At 54.3% G+C, this 20076-nt stretch overlaps 1 protein-coding gene across 2 annotated transcripts; it reads right to left on the reverse strand.

Annotated features, from left to right (window-relative positions):
• Nucleotides 1–288: 288 nt before the first annotated feature.
• On the reverse strand, nucleotides 289–18871 carry LOC116946209 (uncharacterized). Of its 2 annotated transcripts, none has more exons than XM_032961194.2 (11): nucleotides 18235–18871; nucleotides 10833–10910; nucleotides 9675–9701; nucleotides 8873–8956; nucleotides 8451–8548; nucleotides 7173–7558; nucleotides 5617–5718; nucleotides 5258–5371; nucleotides 4388–4590; nucleotides 3819–3851; nucleotides 289–2794 (listed from the first exon to the last, which is right to left on the reverse strand). In XM_032961194.2, exons 1-10 carry the CDS (start codon nucleotides 18301–18303, stop codon nucleotides 3828–3830), a joined length of 1185 nt encoding a protein of 394 aa, XP_032817085.2. In that variant the 5' UTR covers nucleotides 18304–18871; the 3' UTR covers nucleotides 289–2794; nucleotides 3819–3827. The 2 variants fall into 2 exon arrangements, with proteins under 2 accessions (XP_032817085.2, XP_032817087.2); XM_032961196.2 differs by lacking the exon at nucleotides 18235–18871 and adding an exon at nucleotides 17900–18089.
• Nucleotides 18872–20076: the final 1205 nt, after the last annotated feature.

Raw genomic sequence — 20076 nt, forward strand, 5'->3', positions numbered from 1 at the left:
TCCTCTCCCACCCACAATCATAACAGGGAGATGGACGGAGACACGAACGCGATTGATGACGGATGAATACGAGACCAGCGATGAACGCGCTGCTGGAGGCGATGGGATGACGACCGATAACACCATGACAACCCAGGACTTATGTTTTCAATATTAATAGATTCCCCCCCCCCCACTCCATGGACACGTGCCCATTTCCCGAGCTCAGCCCTGTACAGCTCCGTCCGAAATAAAGCCTCGATGACAAACCTAGCCCCGGCGTCATCTTTTTACCCCCATCACGAGACGTTTTCGTTTCCAGTTTATTGGAGGGTTTCGTTTGAAATCGCGAGAATCGTCCATATGAAAGTAGTCCGCACGTCACAATGCCGTCGCATGGGGCCTCGTCATGTTCACAACCTTGTTACCGGCGAAAGGAAGTCCCATGAAAGGCTGCGTAATAAGTTAATACAATAAACACTTTGATTACAAAATACAGGCACGGCATTTTTTTTTCTTTATCATGAAACATTTAATCATGCAGTGGGCGCTGCCGGTTCGTTGGCTCCAGGGTTGAGGAGGCTACAAAACTCCACCTCGTGGCTTCCACTCTCAAATTGATAACACCACGGCGCGCGTGGATTCATTGACAAGTGACACGCAAAAGGCAACGTTCGGTGGCGATGCTGATGATGCCCCAAGTGTTGGGCTCCGCCAGACCGGGTTCCCTGTAGGAAGCTGCGTGCACCGGTCTGTGGCTCTCCGTGTTCAACGATGGAGCCGATGGGTGGTACATGTGCCAGTCTATGGCTCTAAAATAGTGCGTGTTTTGATCTCTGTGGGTCCGTGTGCGACTCTAGCGGGGAGCGGTAGTGCAGTGGCGAGCACGTCGTGTTTCGAACCCGGCGACCGGGATCGATTTCCCGCTCGTGGCCAACAATGGCGATTATCCGAACCGGTCCTTGGCATCCCCTAGGCCAGTGGTTCTTAACCTGGGGTGCGAGATGCCCTTTCTGAGGGTGCGAGACATGTCCAGATTTTGTTAGAAGGTAAATCGTCGAAACACAAATTAAGCACGGGCAACGTAAGAACTACTTTGTTTCATCAAACCCCTATGTATTAATATTATATTTATTTTTACGATTGAGAACCAAAGCGGTGCAAGGCTGCAGTAAAGGTTAAGAACCAGTGCCCTAGGCCGTCTTAAATTAGTACCTGGTGCAGTGTGTAAACATCACCACTAGGGAGACAAAGGCGGCCGAGAATCACGCTGGCCACCCACCACCTCGTGTGCTGTGACAGCCTTCGTCCAAGTGTGTTAAGGCTATCGGGGTGGGATCCGTGCGCCTCTATGGGTCTCCATTTCAGCTGCCCACCCCTCCACGCACGAGCCAGCCTGGCTGGAATACTGGGGGCGGCCTTTGCATTCACTTTAAAACCTGGAGCGGTTTGAAAACCTACGGCAGAGGAAGATGGCTTTAGGAAGAGTGACGCACGGGTCCCCCCCCCCCCCCCCCCCTCACTTTACACGGTAAATGCGTCCCAAAAAAACAAAGGGTGCGTACAAAGCAAAACCACACTGCCATTCGCCGTGCAGCGCATGCACTGCGCACGCACAATATTGTCCCACGTCCGACCACACCGCTCCGTGTACAGTGATTTCCAACCGCGTAGAACAGCACATTTTTTGGTAGGAGTAGGTTCGCCGCAGCCAAGCGACATCGCACAAAAACGAAATCCGCATACGGCGGCGAGGGAAATCTGTACGGCGGCGCCGCAAGTTGCAGGAAGAGGAAAGGGAGCGTAGGATTTTCTTCGAAGCTCTGGTTTGAAATAAGTCATCCCCCCCCACCACCCACCAACCCAAAACACCATTAACAAGTTTACCGTACTGCATAACGACCAAAAACAAAAAAAAAAATCCCCCAAAATTCCCACACACCATAAACCCTTTCTTCATTCCAGCGGTCGACATTCAGGACTCAGAAAGCACAGTTTGTGTTCAGTGACTGGCGTCCAGGGCTTTACATCTCTCATATGAATTATTTTCCCGGGTCACTAGTAGACTTGAGTCGGTGGCACGTGACCAGTAGTACCCGCACTACCATAGCGAGAGGAATAACTGGATGTGGTGTGCCGGTTTGCGGAAAATATTTTCCAAGTTGCTGGAAGACTTGAGCAGGTGGGGTATGGATGTCACGTGCATAGCCGCAGCCACAGCGTAAAGTATACTGGGTGTGGTGTGCCGGGCATAAATTAATTTCTCCCACAGCGTCCATGCCTCGTTGGGTGAACCCTGGCCACTCTGGCACGAACATTTTATAAATCACAGCTCCTTTCTCTTGTTTCAACTATAAAAAAAAAACTTAACAAAAGCCTTCGATTAAAAATATATCAACACCGTTTGTGAATGTGTTTTAAAATAATTATTTCGTAAAAAAAATAATGGATTGAAATGACCGACTACCGTCCACGTCGTCCAATCTCGTCTCCGCCGTTGTGTTTCGGTCGCCGGTACGTTCCAACAAACAAAAAAAAAGAGATCCCACTTGCAGGATCGAGACGCAAAGTGGGGTCCGGGAGTTTTTCCATCTTCTCCGTGAAGTGCCGCTCACTCGCTTGCGTCCACATCCCCGCTTCACGATGTCCATCCCGGGCGATTAAAACCACGGTTTAATAAAAACAAAAAACAAAACCCCATCAAGTCCACCGTAGCCGCACGAAGCTTCGTGATGAACAGCGAGGGCGCCAGAAGATGGTGGTGGTACCGGTGAAGCCGTCACCTCGTGGCACCACAGGAAGCTGTCCACCAGTCCTGCAGAAGTGAAGAACACAGCAGCAATGAACACAAGCGTAAGTAGAGCTGACCTTCTCTCCTATTACCACGTGACGTGGCAATTTGCATGGCGTCCGAATGCAACCGCCATCTCAAGCAGTGGTTACAGGCTACGTATGATGCGAAAGAAGTTCAATATACATACATATAAAACACACGTGGTGACGCATTGATACCTACGAAGCCACGGGGGGCGGGATCTCTGTATAATCCTGACACGAATAGTAGAGGGAGGAGTGTCCCTTTGTGAAGTTGTTGCAGTCTCTCACACAGTGTTGCCTTGAGGGAGGTAGTGCGATTGGTGTTCAACACCACCACCATCACCACTGTCATTATCGTCATAGATCTCCCAAATGTTTTATCCCAGCCTGGAAGAACTCTGTCTGTTAATGGAACATTTTGCTCACTTGTCTAGGACCTCTCCTCCTATGTCAGGACACAGACATTCCCCATCACCCCTCATGCGCGTGCGCACGCGCATGCTCTATAGCAAAGCTGCATGCACCGAGATGCAAGGAATTGACAAAGCCATCCCAAGTTCCACCGCAGTAAACTTAATGCAAACAAAATGCAGAGTTTACCAAACTCAAACCCTGGTCCCCCTTCAGGTCTGCTCCCTGGCGTCAAGCCTTTCAGGCCCACCCATCTTTATTAGTTGCATACAAAACGAATAAAGACCCAAAGAATAGTTGTATACAATTGCCTCCATAGATAAGGTGATTTGAGAGCACACTACGTACCGGGGAGATGCATATATATATACAGCACACCTAGTGGAGGCCCAGGACCGGGTCAGATAATCGTCACTGCTGTTGGCTGCGTGCAGGAATCTAACTCGAGTTGCCACGTTGGTAGCACAGCAGCATGCTAACCGCTACACTACCGCTACCACCACAACAATCACCAACACCCAACTTCACCACCACTGTAGCGACCATGAACAGCAGCACCACCACAAGCCGCAACCGTGAGAGAGGAGCAACGGGGATCGACCACTACTGACCTGTCCTCGCTACTTCATCGCCTCGTACAGCACCTACGGGGTAAGCGGGAGGGGGGGGTGGGGTTGAGGGTCCAAGCACAACACCTCGGTGAGATTCATCGTGACGCGCCACGGTGACCAATTTTTATAGAGGCGACTGCACTGGAGAGGCGGGAGACATCGCGACACGATCGCCCGCGACGCTGAATAAACGGTTCCGAGCACGCACCGCCTGCACCCAACTCCGTACCAGCCTATGTGGTCAGCTACGGCTGATATATATTTAATCACATTATTCATGTCCAGGATCGCATCGGATCATTAAAGACCTTTTAGAAACTTTTGTTACGACAACAAAATTGGACAGATTTTGCTCGCTTGACAACGTTCCCCCACCTGCTCCAGTTTTGCAAAAAAATCCAATCAATGATCACATTTGCCCATGACGTGCCAGGTGGTGGAGAGCTTAAACAAATTTTGTGACAATACGATCAAACCTAAATTCAACTAATTACGATTCATAACACTGGCGACCTGAAAGCCGACGTTTAAAATCATCTGTACGACGCAGTACAACGAACGCCACCGACCTCTTCCAGGTCTCTCGACTCCCTCGCGTTCGACCCCAAGACGACCTCGCTGCCGTGACCCCAGGCTGCGTCGATGGAGACCCCCTCGGGGGGGTCGGGGACCTCCCCCGCGCCGGGGGAGGCGGGGGCCCCGCTCGCGGCCTCGGCGTCCGTGGTGGCGCAGAGCGTCCCGCTGCTGCCGTCCGTTTCCACGCAGGTCGGCGCTGGCGAACACACGCAGAGGGCGAGCGTCAACTCTCCGTCCGCCAATTTCACGTTCGCAAAGAAGCTCCCGGCGCACATTGGGGCAAAACGTCGGATGTCTCGCGCCGGGCAACGGGCGGCAACAAACCCGGAAAGCACGATCGGAGTAGAGCCGTACGGCGCAACCGTGGAAAACCTTACACGGCGAAATCGTTGATTCTCACCACCCTCGAAATGTTAAAGGCTCATCACGGTTTGGGGAAGTCATAGTTAGGTGCGAGGAACTTTCTTTTGCCACTGTGTTGTTGTGAAGATGAATCTACCCTACCCAGAAACTGTAGGGGGGGGGGGGGGGGGGGCGGTGGTTCGCATGAGCCAACCTCGTACGACACGCCTCCATTTTATAGATTCTCAGCAAAGAATATTCAATAACAGCATAAAAATCACTTCTCACACAGAATTGTACGCATTTATCAGAAGTGCACAAATCAATATTAACTGACGAATCTATGCACAATCACACATCCAATAAAGAGTCACCCCGACCCTGAGAGATGGACACAGGCAGTAATACTGTCCATCCTCTCCATCACCTGTTTACACGTCTGCCCATCTCCCCAATATGTCCACCTGTCCCACCCGCACAGGCAGTGCCCCACCCCCCGTCCGTGCCGCGCCGCCACGTACCTGCGCTGCCGGAGCGAGGTGCCGCGTGAATCTGTCCGTGCGTCTCCTCCTCAGCCGCGCGTCTCGGCTCCCCGGGCGCCTCCAGGAGGCTGTCCGGCCGCTCCCACGCGGCGTCTGAAGAGAGAGAGAGAGAGCACGGCCAGCGCCGGCCCACGGTACACGGTCACGTGAGGCACACGGGGGGGGGGGATCTCCGCACACAGAGTACCCACGGAACGTATGCGCGGCGGACACGGAACAAGGTGACGCGTGCCGACGAACGTAACGGAGGAACGCGTGTGGTTTTTGTTCGTTTATTGTTGTTTGGGGGGGTGGGGGGGGGGCAGCTCTTCTGGCGAGGAGGGGAAAGAGGGCGGTACCTTTTGCTCCCCGACTGCCGAGAGTCAGCCCCTCGGAGCCCTGCTGCTCCGCCATGTCAGAGAGTCCCGAGTCCAGGCTGTCTCTCTTGGTCTGAGAGTCACCTGTGTGTGGGGGGGGGGGGGGGAGAGAGAGCGAGGTGAACGAGGTGAACGAGGTGCAAGTGTGTGTGTGTGGGGGAGAGCGAGGTGAGCGAGGTGAGCGAGGTGAACGAGGTGCAAGTGTGTGTGTGAGTGTAAGAGTGCGAGTAAGCATGAGCAAGTGGGGTGTGCGAGTGTGTAAGAGGGAGATTGGGAGGGAGGGGGGAAGCTTGCGAGTCGGTGAGTACGAGTTTCAGTGAGAGAGTGCGGAAGATTGTGAGCGAGTGTAAGTGTGGTGAGCATAAGGGAGTGTGCATGCGTATTTTTAAACCAAAATGAGGTAAATGACAATTATGACATTTGCATCGTCATGACGGTGAAACATTCCTGTGAAGAATGTCGATGGTCATCATAATTTAGATACTATTTAACGCTGACGACGATATTAGTAACGATGCAATGATGACGGTGATAACGATGCTGATCGATGGTCCTCATCTGCGATAGAGCTGCTGCTGACAATGATGATCATAATCTACATTGAAGCAATCATAACGACTGCTACAATGTCAATAATTATCAGAGGCGTATCAACAGCGATGTTGACGATAAAGTTCATTGTGATGACGAAGAACATTTTGACGACAGCGAGGATGATGATGATGATGATGCTGATGGTGATCATGATGATGGTCACATTGTTACTGTTTATGATGACGATGATGATGACAGTTGCACGAATGGTGATCTCATAAAACTGTAGGGGTGCTATGGGGAATAAACACATGGCACGGGAAGGTGTGGTTCACCCACACCTTGGTGGCTACAACAACGTCCGCTAAGGCTCCAGTGGGTATAAAGTGCGGGGAGCCAGGGAGCTCGGGGCAGAGTGTGGGGCCCGAGGCTGAAGCAACCAGTGAAGAAAGAAGGCCAGCTAGGTGAGACCCTGGAACTCCTGTGACCGCTGCCCTTTTCAGGGCCGGCACAGCAAGCCAGTGGTGCGGCCCCAGAGCCCCAGAGTCAGAGTCCTTCTAAGGGCCGGTCTGGTCGGCGGGGTGCCGAGATCTGTGCCTAACCCGGGCCGGATCTGATAGCCTCCCTTAGAGCCCTACCAGGAGGAACTGGGAGCCTAGAGCTTAGGCTAGAGAGTCCGGGGTGTGTTCCTGAGTTATACGGGTGGAGGGGCCGCTACCCCTTCTAGTGTAACCCTTGTTAAGGTTTAAATAAATAGTGCTGCTTCTATTCTGCCGTCTCCGTGTCCTGGAACCCACTACAAAACGATGCCGAGGAATAACAGCGCTGACGATGACGATGTTGTTGTTGTTGTTGCTGTTGCTGTTGCCGCTTCATCGTTCATGGCCACGAGATGCCCATGTCAACAGCGGGGTTAGCGCCGATGACGACGTCGCCAACAGACAATCTCAACGATGGCGACGACAATCGCGATGACGCGCAAAACGGCTGACGGCGACACCTACTGTCGGACGAGGCGGTGGAGGAGGAGGAGGCGCCGCTGCAGCGGTACCCGGGCTTGATGAAGGACAGCACGTCGGCCAGGCTCTGCGTGACCGTCACACCGACGCGCGAACCGCGCGAGCGACACCGGCCGCCCGACGGCGACGACGACGACTTCGTTCCCGACAAACGCGCGTCGCCACGTCGAGCGCCGCCGGGGGTGACGGCCGTGACGGTGGCGGATCTGACCAGGCCCGCCGAGCCGCGCCCTCCGCCGTCTCCGGACTCGATGCCTGAGGATCGGCAGGAGCCTCCGGCCGTGCGCTCCGAGAGGCTCCTCTCCAGGCCGCGCTCCTCCTCCTCCTCCCGCAGCCTCGTGGCCTTCTCCAGCAGCTCTGGGATGTCGTGCCTGAGGGGGGCGGCGGGCGAGAGCCACGCGTCCGTTTGATCCTCGGTCCGTACAGGCGGCGCTCCTACCCCTCCTGCTTAGGGCCCGCTGTGACAAAGAGCTTTATGGCTCATCGGATTCGTCCAGTACGAATCCAATATTCGGATTCCGATTCAGTTTGCCCGGTCTCCTTCCTCCACCTCTCACTCCAGCGGCAACTGGTCAAGTCCCCGTCTATTCCAGCTCATCCCCGCTCTTCCCCGTGTTCCTGCAATCTCCGTTTGTAAAACACTCCATTTGCAACGATTCCCCCCCCCCTCATTGCGCACCACAAGACCATAACGTCTCAGTCTCGCTTTGGTCGACGATACTTCGTACCACTGGGTCCCCCTCTCCCCCACGCCCCACCGATGCCCTCCTCTATTTTTCATTTCTCCGTATTCCGCTCACTCGTTCGTACAGGCGACGGGTGAAACGATACAGCAGGGAGGGTGCCATGTTTGGGTCTGGAATGAGCCCTGGCAGCTATGCACCTCCGATTAGCGCGGTTAGCTACGTACGGTGCGAAATAAGTTCGACATCCAGTAAAATTCTGGCTAAAATCGCCCGATGAAGCCGGTTGCAATTACCAATTTGGTTCTCAAATTGTAAATATTTTGTATTTGCTCGCCAACACATCGGTGGGTGCCGAAGTAGTAACGAATCGGGCACGTTTTGTTTGCGCGACAAACCCTTGCCGATTGGCTGCGTTGGGTGGTGGCGGGGAAAACATTTAGGCTTACACAATCTAACTCCCCAAAAAAAACCCGTCATCACGAATACGCACGCACGCGCCGCCGCTAAGCACCGCCGCTACGCACCGCCGCTACGCACCGCCGCTACGCACCGCCGCTGCGCACCGCCGCGTACGTACCAGGCGCACGCCGACACGCTGCGGCCGGGCCCCGGCAGCTGCATGCATTTCCACAGGAACTGGATCCAGACGGAGCGCTGCTCGCCCGACGCGGCAGCCTGCGCGCAACGGCACACGGAGAGACGCCGCCGTCATCGTCGGCGTTTTCGTAAACACACCTCGCGGTACTCGCGGTAATCGTTGCCATCGAACGCACACACACACACAAGGTGATGATGTAATGCCATGGGGGTGACGCGGTGACGGTACGAGGATGGCGCAATGGTGATGACACGTGTGATCCTAATAATGGTACGGCAATGATAACAGGTATGATGATGATGATGACAGGTTTAACGATGACGATGATAGGTGTGATGTCGTGATGACAGCTGTGATGTAGATGATGACACAGTCGGAGGTGGTAGGTGTCTCTCTCGTACCAAGATGATGACCTTGCCAGAGCTGAGCACCACCTGGAACACGTGCTCGCGGTTCACCGTGTTGAGTTCCCGCACCGACTGCACCTGCACGGCACGGAACCAGCGTCCGGATCAGAACCAAGCTCCCAGAGCACGGTCCCTTGGCATGGGTCCAATTTCCAAGCAGCTTAACCTTGACTCGCCACTCATGGTGGCCACGAATCGGGTAATCGTTTTTTTTTTCAGAATAGATCTCCGACTCACGAAAGTCAGGAATCGGCAATAAAATCCGGTGGAATTACACAGCGACAATATTAATGCACCGATTCGGCACACGCGACAAGCGTGCCAAACCACACGGCGGCAGGCCCAAGGTCACCGGGTGGTTCTTTTGCCCTCGTTCAGTTAAAAGGTCAAATAGGTACGGCCCTGAAGTTGCTCGCTCACGCTTACTACTGGCGGACGTGCCTCCACGATAGCGAGCCCGTCAGGCGTGACGGAGAAGGCGGTAGAGTACCCACACCTCACCCCACCACATGCGGCATCCCCCATCCACTGGCTGTGGCTGTACCCATTTACACCGCTGCCGGGCGGAGGAAAGGGGCTGGGGGGGTGGGGAAGGGGACAGAAGGCGCTGTGCGCAGGGCTTCGCCTGCCGCGCCGGGAGATTGAACCGGTTGGCGGCCGTTGGCCTGCAAGGCCGGTGTGGTGACGTTGACGCAACCACCATGGCCGGCACCGCCTCTACGGTCCAAGCGTGCGAACGCACGAAGGGCTCCCCCCGTCCCACGCAGACGCGAGCTCTCACGCACACACCACTTACCGAATGGACGTCCACTCTCCCTCGGGGCTGAAGTGAGGTGAGAGAGGGTGGGGGGGGGCGGTTGGAAAAATGGGCAGGGGTGGCAGAACGAGGAGATTAATTGCCGGAGTAATAAATCACATCGTCGTCGTCACCACCAGGCACGTTAACAGGGGGACGTGAGCTGAATCGCGTTGGCTCAATGAGCGACCGCACCCCCCTCGAGCAGAGCCTGCAGAGGCAATGCCTGCAAAATCTGCAGTGCCCCACCGGTACTGGGACACTGCAGCAGTGAGCGCCAGGGGCAAGGGAGGGGGGCCAGCGACCAACATTACTCCTCACGTTTGACCTGAACTGTGATCGCCGAGCCAAGCGGCCACTGGTAGCGGTCACAAAAAAAAAGGTAGCCCGTGATGCAGCCGCTCACCGCGAGCTACAAATGCTCCGACACGTGTGGCATTGTCCTTGTACTGCCCGCATTTTGGCGTTGTTCTCTGGTCTGACACTGGTGAGAGACGAGGCCACAGAGAAGGCCGTCGCTGGTGGTATAGGTCAATCGGTTTCCCAGACAATGGCCATATATTATTAGAGCATGTTTTGTTTGCATGCACACCACAAGTACTGGGTGTGGTTAATGCAGATTTGATTTCTCGCAAAAGGTTTCTATTTGGTGTTTAAAGATCTGAACATGACTCTTGTTTTGTTGGCAGAAAGGGTCAACACATTCTCATTTTTCATAGCAGTCACTTAATTTGGCTTAAGTAGCCAGAGCACAGTTTCGAGATCTCTGAAACAATGGTGGTGTTGTTAATGATGATGGCGGTGGAATTGATATTGGTAGTGGTGGTGTTCTTTCTTTGCGCAAGTTGGTGCTGTTGTTGATAGTGGTTGTGGGGAGCGGTAGTGTATTGGTTAGCATGCTGCGCTACGAACTAATGATTATCTGAACCGGTCCTGGGCCTCCGCCCTAGATCGACTCAGCCTCAAATGAGTACCTGGTGCGGTGTGTAAAAACATCGCCAATGGGGAGAAAAAGGCGGTCGAACGTGACGTTGGCCACCCACCCCCTCGTGTGCCGTGCAGGCCTTCATTAGGTGCTCGCTAACAGCACTTGCCCCAGCGGTCTGCTTGGGCTGTACGGGGGGAATCGTTGTCTTTGGTGTTGCTGTGGTCGCTCACCATGGGGCTGCCTCTGCTGGGGTAGTAACACAACGAGCTGTTCCTCAGCACGAACCAGTAGCGTCGCCAGTGGAAGCGCTGAGGTCAGAGGGGGAGGGAAGGGGGGGGACAGATCCACACATACGGGTAAGCGATCCGATAACTGTAACAATCACCAGCAGCAACACCATACATAATCTTATTGTGAATACGAACCTGTGCAGCCTCTTTCTTGCAAAATCCAGTCATGGAGAAGTGCCCCACATCACCCCATAACATGGGTCATGCGGGTTATTTGACCATACTTCACCACGCTGGTTCATGCGAGTTGGTGAAAGCGGGAACGTGGATGTAGGGGACATGGAAGCAGGCCCGCAGCAGCCAATAGCGACCAGTTTGTGTGCGGCGGTCACGCGCCCATCTAACGATCTATCCAGGCTCAATCCAGTTTTATTTTCGGGGATCTTACGGGGTCTGGTGAGAATCTGGAGCATGTCGGACGGATTTGGTCATTTGTGATCAGAAAGGACCCCGGAACTGACCGTCATTCAAAATGTTGCCACTTGCAACACTGACACCTGACATCCACTGGATGATGATGGTGATGATGCCATGTGGTTATAAATGTCCACTCAAAAATAAAACACACACAGTGCCACCCTATAGACTGTTGGGGCAAGTTCTGTTCGTGAGCGCGCGCTTGTTAAGGCCGGCGCGGCGCGCTGGGCATAGATAGCGTGGTCCAGCACCACACAAGGCCGTCTTTGTCTCACCAGTGCGGACAATCACGGCCCTCGCAAGAGATGCTCGTCAAGGGCCGGCTGAATCGACCCAGAGGCCGACCCGCGACAGACTTGGTTCGGTCATCACTTGCCACGGACGTTGGCCGTGTCCGGGAATCGAACCCGGGTTGCATTCTTCGCATACCTCTGCGCACAGTAGGAGGGTAGCGCATACCTGGGGCCATGCAGGTACTTTGGCCGTTCCTGTGTCGCCACGACTAACTTCCTCATTTGAGGGACTTGCTGGAAACAAATTGTATGGCCCACATTATAAATGTGTGAGTATAACCCACGCTTGGTGTGTGTGTATATACGTGAGAGTGGTAGTGGAGCGGTTAGCGTGCTGCGCTTACAAACCCAGCGAACCGAGTTCGATTCCCACCACAGACAAAACCACGTGACGATTATTTGAACCGGTCCTGCGCCTACCTTTGGTCGACAGCCTCAAATGAGCAACCTGGTGCGGTGTGTAAAATCATCACCACTGGGGAGACAAAGGCAGCCGGGCGTGGTGCTGGCCACCCAATCCATCGTGTGGTGTGTCGGCCTTCATAGGTGCTACTCGCTAACAGCACTTGCCCCAACGGTCTGTAAAGCCTATATGGGGAGGAAGGTGTCTGTCTTTGTATACAGAGCATGCAAAGTGCTTTGGAACACCTTGCCCTCAAGTTATTTTTGGGGGTTTTCAATTATACAAAATCATCACCTCACAAATGGCCAAACCTTGAACCTTTTAATAGACGGATTTATTTAAAAAATGTAATCATCCACTTAATCTGCATAGTCTCAACAGAAGGCCTAAATTTGGTCAATTAAATGCTGCGGGTTGTCCAGTGTGTGTTTCCCAATGTCCCATCATTGGGATCGTCCACTCAGTGGAAAGTTGCTGCTTAAGTCAACTCGTACTACAAATGCGAAGATGATAAATAAGTAAAAAATAGCCGTGTTCTTTTACTGTAAACAACAGCAAAGCATGTGTAGTGGCATAGCGCTGGCTGCTGGCAGAAACGGGGATCTGCGGCGTACCGAAGCCCTGACGTCAGCAGGCCAGGATAGACACGAGAGGGAGATCTACGGGAAAAGGACACGCAAGGGGCCCACCAGGAACCTGCCGGTAGGTTCCAGAAAGGGGGCGTGGCCGGGGGCGGGGCGACGATATAAGTGGGGGACCTCGGGGCACGACGGAGTGGGATTCCCGTCGTGCTGTTGAAGTCCTTTCTTCTCGTCGTCGTCCCTACCATCTCGGGGGGAGCCACCAATCAGGCGGCCTACCAACTGTCCTGAGTAACGTTGCCGGCAATAGACGGCCTAATTATTAAGAGTGTTAGCCCCGATGGTGCTCGTTAATAAAGAAGTGCCTCCAAGTCTTATGGTCTCCGTGTTAGTCACGACATATGTATTTGAAGTTTGTTTTGCTGGAACGGCATTCTTCAGAAAATATTCTCCAGTCTATTATGAACCAGCAGCCAGCCCGCCACTCCGCTTTTCTCAGTCTTGTCTTTGTCCCTCTGTGTCTCTTTGTCTCCGTGATTCTGTGTCCATGTTTGTGCACGTGTCTGTTTGTCCATCTCTATATTTCTCTCCCACCTCAGCAGGTGTTGTGACACCCCTCAGTCACACAAAGATCCCCCATATAGCCTTAACAGACTGTAGGGGCAAGTGCTGTCAGCGAGCACCTATGAAGGCCGGAACGGTACACGAGGGGGTGGGTGGCCAGCACCACGCCCGACCGCCTTTGTCTCCCTAGTGGCGATGTTTACATACCGCACCAGGTACTCATTTGAGGCTGAATCGACCTAGGGGAGGCCCGGGACCGGTTCAGATAATCGTCACTGGTGTTGGCCGTGAGCGGGAATCGAACCCGTGTCGTTGGGTTCATAGCGCAGCGCGCTAACCACTACACTATCGCTCCCCACAGTCACACACACACACAGAGTCACACACACACAGTCACACAGTTCCAGCTCGAGCCATCCTGGCATCCGACCCACCGAATCCGGCCTTGCCGGTTTGATACCCGCTCAGGGCCACCATGGACCCAGGCACGCACACGGAACAGCCACGGGCAGGAAGAGGACTCGAAAAGTATAATTATCACTGGCATAACAAACATGCGGTGCGTGTGGTGTGCACGCCGTGATTACGTTGCCCCCTTTCAAATCGGGGGGGGGGGGGGGGTGTGCGGTAAATCACAGGGCGCAAACGGGGGCGGCAGCGTCACGTCAGACAAGCACATTGTGCGAACGCCTGTGGTGCTGCAATTATTTAAGAAGAAAAAAAATGCCGAACAAATGTATTAATAACACTGCGGCATGAAAAGGAAAAAAAACATTATAGGGGACGTTTCAGGAAACGACCCTTCTGCATAGCACGTGACAACGGGCCAGTGAAGCGCCATGCGCCGTGATGAAGGGGCATTGCCCAAAACGTTGCCTCGGGGCAGTCTTGTTGTTGACGAAAGCGTCGAGGTTGGGGTTTTTTTTTGGTTAGTTGTGCTCGCGTACACCACTGCCAACGCAGCAGCAGCATCGCCGCCGCCAAATATAATCTGCGAATGCAATCAATCACGCTCGGTGTTGTGTCACGCTTTGTTTTCGTCAAGTAGTCAAATAGTTTTATTTTATGCGCACGCTGAACTTCTTTCACGCCGTACGTAGCCAACCGTGCTAATCGGAGGTGCGGGAAACACCGTCAACGGGAGGTACAATTTACTCAAGAAAATGTACCGATTAAAAAAAAACTAAAAATAATATTTCTCAGGCGTGTACTGCCATGTAATGTTTGGCCATTTTCACGTGTTTTTTTTCTGAGATAAAAGTTGTGTTATGGTAGGAGCACGAATGCCTGGAGAAACCCCCACGCACTCAAACTCCTCACCAAAGAAGGGGCCCTTCCACTCGTGGGACCTCTAGAGAGCACGGCTAGAGGGTATGTAAACTCAAAATATATTTTTTTTATTTTTACCAGGTAAGGCCCACTGAGCTACATAGCTCTTTTGCATTAGCGACCTGGCCACACGTGATAACTCAAAATAGTGGCTTAGCACGTGGAAATGGACAGCAACCAAATACTCTCAACGCATGTTGATTCTAAATGTGGAGGGGAGAAACCGGTGGACCCGGGAGAAAAATCCACGCGACTACGGGGAGAACATGCAAACAACCAAATAAACAGAAACCAGGGTCAGGATCGAACCCACGAAACCCCTGAATACCAGGCGAGGTAGTTAACATCTCGCCACCGTGGCAGGCACCCCATGTAGCAGGAGCCTCCTGAAAAAAATATATTGTAGACTCAAAAGGAGGCGTTAATGGCTAAACAAAAATATTTTTCATTGCCAATTCTTAATCACCTCCACCATTCTCTTTCGGTGAATCGTGAAGCGTGTGGCACAAAGACAAAGGTCACCCGTATAGCCTTGACATGATTTTAGAGCAAGTGCCACTCGAGAGCACTTCTGAAGGCCGGCATGGCACACGAGGGTTTTGTGGGTGGACAGCACCACGCCCGACCCTGTGGCGATGTTTACTACACACCCCACCAGGTACTCGTTTGAGGCCACGTATTATGAGCGTACGCACACAAGCGCATGGCACGGGCAGCTGGGCAAGCGGGGTACCTACCCGAGACACGAGGTAATTTAAACGGCTTTGCTGTAAGAAAAAGGATGGACAAAAGGATAAAACGACAACAAACCACAAAGATTGCCAGGTGTTCGGATACACCCCTGTGAATATACGTGGGGCACGCGGGCACGCGGTCACGCAGTTCCCCTCCCTAGCTCTGACACCAACCCGATCTCTTATCCAAATGTCAATCTCTCCATCCAAACCCTGCCCCTTATCTAATCTATAGGCCATTGTCAATCCACGGCTGGATGAAGGCCTACCCGTGCGAGTCGTGAGGGTTGTTTGACCACACTTTAGCAAGCTGGTCAGTGCTGGTTGGAGGGGAGCCAAGAACCGGTTCAGATATTACTTGCCACCGATGAGCCATTGCCTGGAATTGAACTCAGGTCGGAGTGATAGCGAAGTGCAGGGACCACTGTGCTCCCACTCCACTCCTCTCCCTCACCAAGGCTAACCCTGACCTTCATTGCAATCCTTACTCCTCTAATAAATAACTGCCCCAAACCTAACACAAATATTATCCCCCCCCCCAATCAATTCCAAGTCCTCACCTCAAACTCTGACACCAACCCTCATCCAAACCACATCATCCATTAACCCCTTGCTAAAACATTGATATTAAACTTTAAACACGTAATGTGAACCTCAATTCTAAAACACTAAAAACCCTAAACCTACCCAACCCCAACCCAGTGGCATAGTTAGAGTGTGTAGGTGCTGATATTGCACCGGGGGCCAGGGGCCAGTCTACAGCGAGGGCCCCAATCTAATTCCTTGGCACAACACCAAAGCAACCCCTTCCTAACTCCAAAACATAAACCTTAGCCTAACCCAAACCTTCCGTCACCCAACCCAAACAACCTCACCCAAACTATAACCACAGGACAAAACCTTGCCTGCGACTCTAACCATCGCCAAAAATCGGGATAGATTCCCGCTCACGGCCAACACCAGCGACGAGTGTCCGAACCGGTACTGGGCCTTCCCTAGGTCGACTCAGCCTCAAAATGAGTACCCAGTACGGTGTGTAAAACATCGCCACTGGGGAGATAAAGTCGGCCGGGCGTGGTGCTGGCCACCCACCCCCTCGTGTGCCGTGCCGACCTTCACAGGTGCTGCTCGCTAACAGCCCTTGTCCCTACACTCTGTTAAAGCTATACGGGGGGGGGGGGGTCTGTCTTTTTGTTGTATAACAGACACACAAGCATGCGACAGGCGAGGCGTGGAGCGCACGCGGTGGGGGGGGGGGGGGGGGCGCATGACCGCACACGCTGCCTGCGACTCGGGGCACGAATTGCGACACGCGCCGTCGCATCACACAAGGGTACAGCAAGACGAAGATGCCCCCCCAACCCCCGTGGGGCGTGGGGGCGGGGGGCAATTGCTCATCGTCAACAGATATTGAAAAAGGCGCGCGCCACGTAGTGGTGCCACTTGCGCCTCGTAGCGCCGACGTTAACGCACCGTACCAAGTACCCATGAGGCAGAGTCGACCGAAGAGGGTCCCCCCCCCAATCCCCCCCCCCCCGAGACCGGTTCGCACATCACTTGCCGCTGTTGGCCGGCATCGGGGCGCGGTGTGCTAACCGCTGCGCCACCGCTCCCTTAAAAACCCACAATAGCCGCTCAGCCCACCGCACGAACCCCACTACACACCCCGCCGTATAACAAAAGACAGACCCCCCCCCCCCGTGTAGCCTTAACAGACTGTAGGGGGCAAGTGTTGTTAGTGACCACCTATTAAGGTCGGAACGGTACACGAGGGGGTGGGTGGCCAGCGCCACGCCCAGCCGCCTTTGTCTCCCCAGTGGCGATGTTTACTACACACCGAACCGCGTACTCATTTAAGGCTGGGACGACCGAAGCGAGGCCCAGGACCGGTTTAGATAATCGTCACTAGTGTTGATTTTAAGTGGGAATTGAACCGGGTCGCCGGGTTTGTAGCGCCGTGCGCTAACCACTACACTACCGCTCCCCACACACACCAAAAATACACGCACGAGCTATACACCCAAAAACACACACACCGCACACCCCACACACACCGCACACCCCACACACACCGCACACACCGCACACCCCACACACACCGCACACACAAACCACACGCGCCAGCCACGCGATCTCTCGAGCGACGGATGAATGGGGGACGCACGAGGCGGCGACGTTGATCGCGACGCGTGGGGGTTGTGCGCGAGGTCTCCTCGCTTCACAAAGCACAGAGAGGACCCCCCCCCCCCACGCAGCCACAGCGACAGCTTCTCAGAGCATCGCAGTCACAGCGACAGCGTTACGCAGTGAACCCTGCACGAGCACTCGGCCATATAGAGCGCGTCGCTGTAGGAACAATAGCCGCCCCCCCCCCCCCCAACAGTAAAGCCATGCCGCTGGCATCACACAGCAATGCACAACCGTCCCGATAGAATTGTAGAGGACCGCACAACCATCCCAATAACATCACGCGGTCTTCCTAATGGCCCTTCTACAGCCTTGACGATTTAGGAACACAGCACCAACAAGCATGTACGGCATTGCACAACCACGACCGCCTCGCCACGCAGCTGTAACAAAAGCCTTATTCGGCCACAGTCATCCTTCCAGCACCACACAGCCAAACCACTCGTGTCTTCAAGTAGAACCGCCTCCATGCCCCAACGCCTCTTCTAGTATTTCACACCTGCCCGCTCCAACAGCATCGCACCGCAGGCGCCGTCCACGCTGCGTTTGCGTGATGGTTCCGTTGAAGGTCCTTTGCCCTCCATCCGCCGTTTCACTCATTTCAACCTCACACGCACTCACCCATGCACCTCCTCAGCCATCCACCGACTCGGCCATACACGCGTCTACCCACCCACCAATTCACTTACTCACCGACGCACCCGACTATCAACGCACACATTTCACTCACCTGCTCACCCATCACCCCCATTCATCCACTCGTCCACCTACTCGCTTACTAAAACACATCCACCCCGCTGACCCACCTACCACTCCATCCATCCATCTACTCACCAGTTTCTCCCTCTGTTTCTCCAGGAAGCCCTCTAAATGGAGATCCGGCAGGGAGAGGATGTCAGTCATGGTGCACGTGTGGTCTTGTCCTTGCTTTGCTCGAGTCGCGGACGCCGAGGTTATCCGAGAGCGAGGGAGCGAGCGACACGACCCGATATCGAATACCCCCCCTCCCTATACAGTACGAGAGAGTGTCTTCTTATTCTCTATATATATCGGCGCGTGGGGCATACAGTGGCTCTGGTTTCACTCGCAGGCGTCGCACCTCGCCTCTTGCTCTTCAGTTCCACCTCTCGCGTCTCCTCTTCCGCCTTCTGCTTCTTCCTCGCCCCTTCCTCTCAAGACGAAACGACGCCGAACTGAAACCCGAACGTCGTCGGGAGTTGCTCACCACCACCACCAAAGCAGTCCGATGATCAGGGCGAGACCGCTGTTGTCAGTCGAACCCTCGTCTTCCGCAACAGTAACGCGCGGCGCGTGCGCGCGAACGTCGATATTATTACTAACCACGTCCGTCCGTCCGTCCACACTCCCCCCACCCCACCGGTTCGAATTGACGACCTCGGTGTCGCCTCAACTGTGAGCGCTGTGGGCAGGGGCAAGCGCTTTTGTGTCATCGCTCCTCCCAACTCCCCCTTTCAATCCCCCCCCCCAATCCTCCAGCTCCCCCATCACCAATTCGCCCCCAATCGCTTCTCTCTCTGCACAACCGCCCTCTCTTCCCCTCCCCTACGCCTCACCCCTCCAGTACCCCTCCCCACCCACCCCGATTCATCCACAGACAGACGCCGTAATGAGCAAATTGCTGCTCGGCTCGGAGATCCAGTCGCGCCGGTTTTTCTTGCATGAAGTCATCTCGGTGACGACTCTCGCCCTCTTCGCTCTGGGCGGTCGCACAACTACATCCCTCGAGTTATCGCTTGATGTTGTGAATATGATCACGCGTCCAATCTCTCGTAAAACAAAGCGGAGGCGATCCTCGGGGAGGCGGGGTAGAGGAGGAGGATGCTGTCACGAGGTAATGTCACGCTGTCAGTATGAATTGTGATTCAATCAGAAATAAACCAATTACCTTGGTGCGCATATATTCGTGTTTGTTTCATGATGATCTGCATTTAGTTTCGGAATATGCTCGACAGTAAGCGTCGCGATTTCAGGAAGGGTTTCTTAAAAAAAAAACCTGTATCTCTCTATCTTTTGGACGCTCCCAAAGTGGTGGCCATGGATCGCCGTCCGGGTTAGACTCCAAATCCACCCACCGACCTCCACCCCATGTCCTCCACCCAGAAGTCGAAATGGGTTTACCGGAGTTCATCAAACGGCAGGTCGCCTGCGATGGCGTAACACGTGGTTGACTCTCACCGCTACGCCCGGCCAGTGTGTACGAGTCGGCTACAATACCATCTTGAGAAGGCCTCTACATCTCGCTCGAAATTGAGAAGAGGCGACCACGTGAGCAGTGGCACGAGCAAGCGCTCACAGGGCTGCACCTTTACCTGTTTAAATTAAAACATTTATACCGAAAATATAGACCACCGTGCGTTTCTCGTCTGCCAATTAAACGTGATTTGCGGTCTCGAAGTCCCAATAGCCCCACAATGTGGCTGCGCGCCACGCGGGGGTGTGGTGGGGGGGGGTGGTGTGGTGGGGGGGGGGTGGTGTGGTGGGGGGGGTGGTGTGGTGGCGGGGGGTGTGGTGGGGGGGGGTGGTGTGGTGGGGGGGGATGCTTTGCTCGGTTCGCAAACGCGACAGAGAAGAAGGGCGCGAGTGTGGGTGGCGGCGTCTATTTTATTTCGCACGTGCGCGCAACACGCACGATCAGTGAACGTTGTTCGCGCGCGA

This window comes from Petromyzon marinus, chromosome 26 (assembly GCF_048934315.1).
Source record: "Petromyzon marinus isolate PM22_M1 ecotype Great Lakes invasive population chromosome 26, UKy_Petmar_22M1.pri1.0, whole genome shotgun sequence".
Taxonomy (NCBI): domain Eukaryota; kingdom Metazoa; phylum Chordata; class Hyperoartia; order Petromyzontiformes; family Petromyzontidae; genus Petromyzon; species Petromyzon marinus.